Below are 7,292 nucleotides of genomic sequence, written 5' to 3'. Positions count from 1 at the left end.
TTATTCACTAGGCACGCGCATCCTATTTTGCTTCTTCAATAATATAGTTATTAAAAATCTGATTTTTGGAATTTTCAAATATATACTTAAAGACCTTCAAATTCTTGAGATTTTTTTCGTATTATTCAAGGAGTGTCCTGTGGATAAACAAACTACTATTTTTCAATTGAGAACCCCCTTTCCAAGTGTAAATTATTTAACCAAAAAATCCTTGAAGAAACGTTGACGTATCAAAATTCGAAATCAAAATTCAAACGAGTAGTTATTGAGTTATTTAACGTTGTGTGCTAAGGATATAGATCTATGATAATGAGTTTGGAAGACATGGGTGGTATGGTAATTTGAAAATTGTAGTTATTTATATTATTCGATCAATATTTATAATTTATGAAAGCGATGCAAATATAATTAGTAGATACTCCATCCCGATATTACCTATACCTTCATCAATTATAGATTTTATTTTTTTGGAAAATCACGTTTATTTTTATTATTCTTAATATAACAATTTCTATAAAATACGATTGAGAACGACATTTTTGGTAACACGATTGAGAACGCTTAATTTTTTTTTCCAAACGTTACCAAATTTAATCGAACGATAATGTGTTGATATTTATCGAACTTTTATCGGATTGACCGTATGTCATCATATTAATTATTTTATGTATATTTTACTGAATCTTTCAACTGCCAAATAAATAGTAAGGCAACTTTGCACTTAAATTCGTTCTCAATTGTATTGTTTTTTGTGGTTATTTTGAGTCATCAGTAAGTTCTTGGCTGATTTTAAGTGCGTTCTCAATCGTTCAGCCAAAAAGTTATAATGTTCTCAATTGTTCGATACCCAAAAATGTAATAACTTGAAAACTGCCCTTAGAAGTTTGAATTAGGTAGGTACCTTATATCAAAAAAATTATCTGCTAAATAATTCACAGTAAAAATAGATGTATCTCATTTGATAAACTGAAGTTTGTATCACCACAGGACACTCCTAAGTATACTATAGTACAAAACATCTCAAGAATTTGAAAATATAGTCTTTGAGTATATTTGAAAATTCCATAAAATAGACTTTGAATAACCTTATTATTATTGAAAAGCAAAATATGAGGATGACCATGGTTGGTGAATAACCCTGTATATAGGTGTATAGTTTAACCTGTATAAGTTCGCTATACATATATTCGCGTACCTAAGTTATTTTCGGGAAAACAATATTGGCCGGTCACGGACAACGGTAACCGGTGTCCGGTAGGTATAACAATATGGGTACCCACCATTATAATATTATTCCATTGTTTCACGGGCCGTGAAGGTCGTGCTACCTCGCGTGGTCCGATGACGGTGACGGTGGTATAGGCGATTTCATACCGAATTATTATCGCGATCGCGGCCAATATCGGGCAGTAAAATATTATTACCTACATTACATTCATGTCTACGATCGTCCGCGCAGTGCCCAGTTATTATTGCGATACGCGAATAGAAATATCGTCAAATATCCGTGGTTGTCGTTGTGCAACAATAGTGGTCGGGAAACATAACGTCATATGGTAATTTTGGTGAAAAATAAAAATAATCCTCCGTCACACCACGCATACGTTTAATATATATATATATATATATATAGTATCTCGCCCTATACCCATAACCATGGTTACCGCGTCCGTTACCCGTTCTACGACGTACCATATTATTATTGTAACACGTAAGCTGTTACGCGTGGCCAATGCGCACCGTACAGTACTATAATAGTCATAATAGTCATCTGGAGAACCCTTTTTGAAATAATATTTCCACGAACAAATTGTTTCCCGCCCGCAGCCGCGTATACATTCTTCGCGTAAAGACCTCGTTCTCCACCTACGCGTAATGATCGCCTTCACCCATTACTGGCGGAAATATATACCTACCCCTTCTGGAAATTTCGTGATATAATTTATTTTCAAAGTTCATTAACTTGATTTTAATTCAATTGCTTCATTCTTCCCGGTATTTATCTAATTAAATTCCCGGCTAAAATTCAAACGATTCCACGGCGTTATGGCGGCAATTAAATCGTTCTGCTTATAGCTGCTATATACGGCCGCGGTATTATGACAATGTGTGCGCTGTAATTGTACGCATAATCAAACATTAATGTTGTTTAAGCTGCACTACATATACGATACGATATACTAATATATACCGTTGTAGTCATATTAAATATCCAAACAAATAGTGTGATAGTGTAGTATTATAGTGTAGGTATACTTACCATTTCCCTTATCCGTCAATCCGAAGGGTATATATGAACATGATAAAGACTTGTTCGTTTTAAATATAAATAAGCCAAAGACAAATTGTTATAATTTTCCATTTTCAGACATGCATATTTGATAACGATTTTTGTTACATACCTATACTTATATTATGTACACAAGGAATAATTTGAAAGTAAGGAAATAAATAATTTAACAACAGAGAATAAACAAAACACTCTTATATTTTCGCATGTAATCCTATATAATATACTGTACAAAAACCACAAGTTCATTAAAATTTCAATAATTGTAATTCTATTCGATTATACATAATATACGACGGGTGCGAATTGTTATTTTGTATCTGTATATTTATATTTTTATATAATATAGATATTATAATAGAGATCACAGTGGTTACAAACGTTAATACGTCTTATAGATAATTTTTTTTCTTACTTTACAAAACGGTTTTAAAACAATAATATTAAACTTAAATAAAAACATCTTACAATATTATATACCTAACAATGACTATACATAGTAGCGGTGTTTAAGGTATTGGAATTATTTACGTATGATACATTAATAATATTATAAACAAGATGCTTTCAGGCGCATATACATAAATACCACATATATCACGCAAACATAAAATACTGTATATATAATATATTATAATACCCTAAAGAAATTCATCTAATGACCAGTTATTATTTCAATATAGATTTAAACGCCTTTTAGTGTAAAGCATCAAACACACGATAGGTACATCGCTCCGTGTCGTATTTGTTAGTTCATTTGGGGTTTTTTTTTATGATAACTAAAGTAATGTGTGGACACGACTTAGAAAGACGCTGAAGTAGAAATTGTTTTTCAACAAAATAGGTCTCTCTCCCTAACCACCGTTTTTCCCCCCTAAAGCTAGACATACCTTTATAATACATGGTATTTATAATTTTTTTTTTTCGTGTTATTAAAAATACGATTTTGCGACCTTATAGTGCTTAAAATAAAATGCAATATACCGTATATAATCATATAACAATCAATGTGATTTCACTGATTTCTATATAAATATATATATATGAATTTTTTTTTTGAGTGGGAAAAGTGGGATTTTGTTTACCCGACCTGTAGTCTCTATGGCTTCAATCTTTTAAACCCAGCTCCGTCCGATCCAAGTTTAAGTTCTTCATATAATGTGGGTGGCACTTCGGTGGCTGTATGCAAGTGGTCTTGTTTCCATTCGGCGGTATTGAGTCCGTTAGTTGGACCCGAATAAGGTAAATCAGTATGATTCTGTAACAAACGGATACGAATATAATTTTAGAATACTTTAGAATTATTAAAACATTTAAATGAGATAGTTAATAATTTCCGATATTTAAGTAATAAGTATAATAGTATATTATACAATGCACTTTTATTTACATCAATGTTGAAATCAAATTACGAACACACTAAGAAATAATTTAGAAGTAAATGAAAAAAAAATAATGATAATAATATATATTCGTTTGAATAAACAATATGAAATAATAAATATTATATAGAAATATACATAATAAAACAAAGATATTGTCAAAATGATTGAATCAATTAAATTTGTCAAGAAATAATATTAAGTACTTCAATTATTACTCTTGTTGAGAAGTACGCCAATAAATATGAGTACAATTAATTAATTGTACTCTAATAAAGTCGGTTATTTACTAGGTAATTTATCCTTTTAATCAATTTAATGAAATGTCATAATAATATTTTATATGCACAGAATTCATTTTTATTTTATTTAAAATGTCAATAATGAAATATTTTCAATTTATTTTCGGTTTTTAATTATTTAAAAATTCATTTTTTATAGCTTACAAATTATTTTCATATTAATTGTTTAAACAATAATTGTATGTCAACGATAGAAATATTTATGCGTTGATTTAATAATTTCATGTACACTATCAAAATTCAAAAGTATCATAGTGGGTAATTATGAATTAAGTCACTGAGAACATCGAAGATTTATTTACGTAAATGTACCTAAATATAAAGCATACAGAATAGAATATTTAAGTTTTAAAATAAAAGTCATACGAAACTCGACACATATTATCATCAAATCGTTATTTCTGATGTAAGTATTTTTATACAAATAATAACTTCTTGAAAATATGAAATATATTTAGTATTGAAGTACTTTATGTTTTAAAATGTCGACCTTTTACCAAGTGCTGTTAAAAAGTAGTATTTAGCTAACACGAGTTTTAGTATAATCATAAAATAGCATAATGAACTACTGTTATTTAAAAAATAAAAAAATAATTACCTACGTATAACCAAAAAAAAAAAAAACTGGTATAAATAACAATAAAAATCGGGTAAGTGGATGTCACTCTGCTGTACAGTAGGTAACAAGTTAGTCACCGTAATGGATGGTATTAAATTTGAATTCAATGGTATAAAATGATTGTACACGAAAAACGATTTCGAGCGAAGACCTATAATATTAATTACTAAGTAGGTATATTTTATGATAATATTATTGTGATTAAAGTAATTAATTTTAGTATTACGCATTAAGATCTACTACAGTAAGTTAAATTCATTTTTGCCAAAGTGAAAGTGTTATAGTGTGTATAAAATATAATAATGTACTTGAAATACCTTCCATATACCTTTTGACCCCCCAAAAGTACCAATGTACCAATTAGATTCACTTTCCTACCGGAAAAGATGCTGTTGAAGAAAATTTAAGTATTTTTTTTGTACCAAAAGGCGAAGACAGACACAAAAAAAACACACACACATCATTGTAAAATGAATAAAAATAATTTTATAATTAAGAAATATAATTACCATGTTTTCCATGTTGACTTCCCTTAGGTAACTTGGATTTTCAAATGAGACTCCACTTGATGATTTGTGCAATAAATTACCGTGACCGTGCATGTAATATACTACACCAGCTACTATGCCTCCAACGATCAAAATTGCAACAAATACGCCAAATATAGTTCCGATATCAGCACGGCTTTCACCTAAAATGCATATAACAATAAACAAACATAATTTGAGTGTATTCACATACGTTTTAGCTTAAATCAATGTACTAAATTCAAATTAAATGATAGATACATTATGTTATTATATAATGTCAATATTACTTATTAAAAACAATATTAGTTTTGATTACTTTTTTATACAATTTGGAAAAACAAGTCGGTCAACTGATTTTACTCATCCAATATAAGAATAAACACATTTACGATAATTCTGCCTATTGAATCTTAAATATTTATTTTATACTTATATGTATCCAATATACGTAGGAACTTTGTAATATTTTGTGTAACTTATTCTGACCCAAATCGTATATAAATAATACTAGTCTACGCCAAGGGTCATCAAACTACGGCCCGCAAACAAGTTTTAACCGACCCCTCAAAGAACAGTAAATAATCTAAAAATATGTTTAATACCCAAAGTCTTTATCGCGCACGCGTGTCAATTGACACAATCACCTGTATCGGCTCTATCATAATTTACGAGCTGAACGATTAAGTTTAAATGTTAAACAGTGAGAGAGATTAACCACTTCGATGAAATTAATCGACAACGTCTATTCAGTTACCTCTATACCTACGTCTGCGGTGATTTTCGGCCCACTAAGAGCTTTTGATATTTAATGTGGCCCTCAAATGAAAAAGTTTGGAGACCCTTGGTCTACATTGTAAGATATACAGTTTATTATATATTTTCTAAAAAGCCATTTACGTATGAAATAATATTAAACAACTATTTCCATTACTGATTGAAATATCTGGTACATATTTTAATATTTACTACTAAATTATTAACTCTGGTGCAGCGTTGTACCAGATAAGTGTACCACGATTCGAAAGTACTGTATTTTATTAATACTCAAACGACATTTACGGGTTGTACGTGAGTCATAATATTATTTTGGTTTTGGAATGCATTAAAAAAATATCGTTATTAAAGATACCGGAAAAATATGTCACGACATTGGTGTAGCTATTTAGCCTACCCAGGACGCCGCGTGATCCACGAATTAAAAAAAATACGTTTAATTTTTATACCTTCCTTTAAATTAATGATTCCAACGAATAAACAAACTAAAAATATGTATTTTTAAAAACATCTTTTAGTTGGAATTTAATTAAAATACTCGGAAAAAATTAATTTTAATAAGCGGAGCCTATGGAACAATAAAAAATCCTATTTAATCAAATTCCTAGGACAAGGGTCAAATTTTAAGTAGTATTACTTTACTTTTAACTTAAATGCCAAATAACAATGTATTTTAATTTTATACTGATTGAGTATTAATTAATAACTTACCAATTTCCAACTGTTATAATTATTATATACTTTTGAGACTCAATTTAAAGTATTTTACTTATTTCAACTACATACGATCATCAAATAAATAAAACCGTATTATGACAATGTTACATAAAAGACAAAGTAAAATTCAATTTCACTTTTCAACTAAACGTGTAACTTTCGGTTATACTAGTAGAATTTGTATATATACTTTAATCTAACACAATATAACAAATTCATTCAGATTTAAATCCCAGAAACGTTACTTTAAGAATATAAACTACTTAAATAGATATTCTAGTTTTTATTTTATAGTATTATTTTTATTTTTGAACAGAATTATTATAGTAATGGTATGCTCACATTAAATATTATAATCACAAACAATTAATTAACGTTCAAATAGATTGATACATTTAATAAATAAAAATATCTTTAACTATTAAAACATTTCATCTTTTTTTATTTGCCTCAATTTAAATGATTAATCATTATTTATAATATATCCCTGCAGCTTCCGTAATTAAAATAAAAGTTATGAGTGTACATAACACAAGCTGTTTTCATTTTTAAAACATGGTTTTTAAGAGCTGTCAAAAATAGACCATAATATATAGTCTGATTACAGTGTTTACGATGTTTTCTCAATAATATTTTTTTTAAAAAATGTGTAAAGTTTGTTATTTGTTAATATATCAG

The 7,292-nt window shown here is 28.6% G+C and overlaps 1 protein-coding gene across 2 annotated transcripts in view; it reads right to left on the bottom strand.

Moving 5' to 3' along the window:
• Window positions 1–2,471: 2,471 nt before the first annotated feature.
• Window positions 2,472–7,292, bottom strand: part of LOC132942468 (Ig-like and fibronectin type-III domain-containing protein 1) — a 95,883-nt gene continuing 91,062 nt past the window's right edge. For both annotated transcript variants that reach the window (XM_061010878.1, XM_061010879.1), the window contains exons 23-24: window positions 5,103–5,284; window positions 2,472–3,548 (exon numbers count right to left, since the gene is read on the bottom strand). In XM_061010878.1, the coding sequence (XP_060866861.1) occupies window positions 3,390–3,548; window positions 5,103–5,284 (341 nt within the window). In that variant the 3' untranslated portion in view covers window positions 2,472–3,389. The remainder of the gene's footprint in view (window positions 3,549–5,102; window positions 5,285–7,292) is intronic.

The sequence above is a fragment of the Metopolophium dirhodum genome, chromosome 4 (genome assembly GCF_019925205.1).
Source record: "Metopolophium dirhodum isolate CAU chromosome 4, ASM1992520v1, whole genome shotgun sequence".
NCBI classification, from domain to species: Eukaryota; Metazoa; Arthropoda; class Insecta; order Hemiptera; family Aphididae; genus Metopolophium; species Metopolophium dirhodum.
Note: the sequence above shows the minus strand (reverse complement) of the source record. Positions and strands in the feature narration are given on the sequence as shown.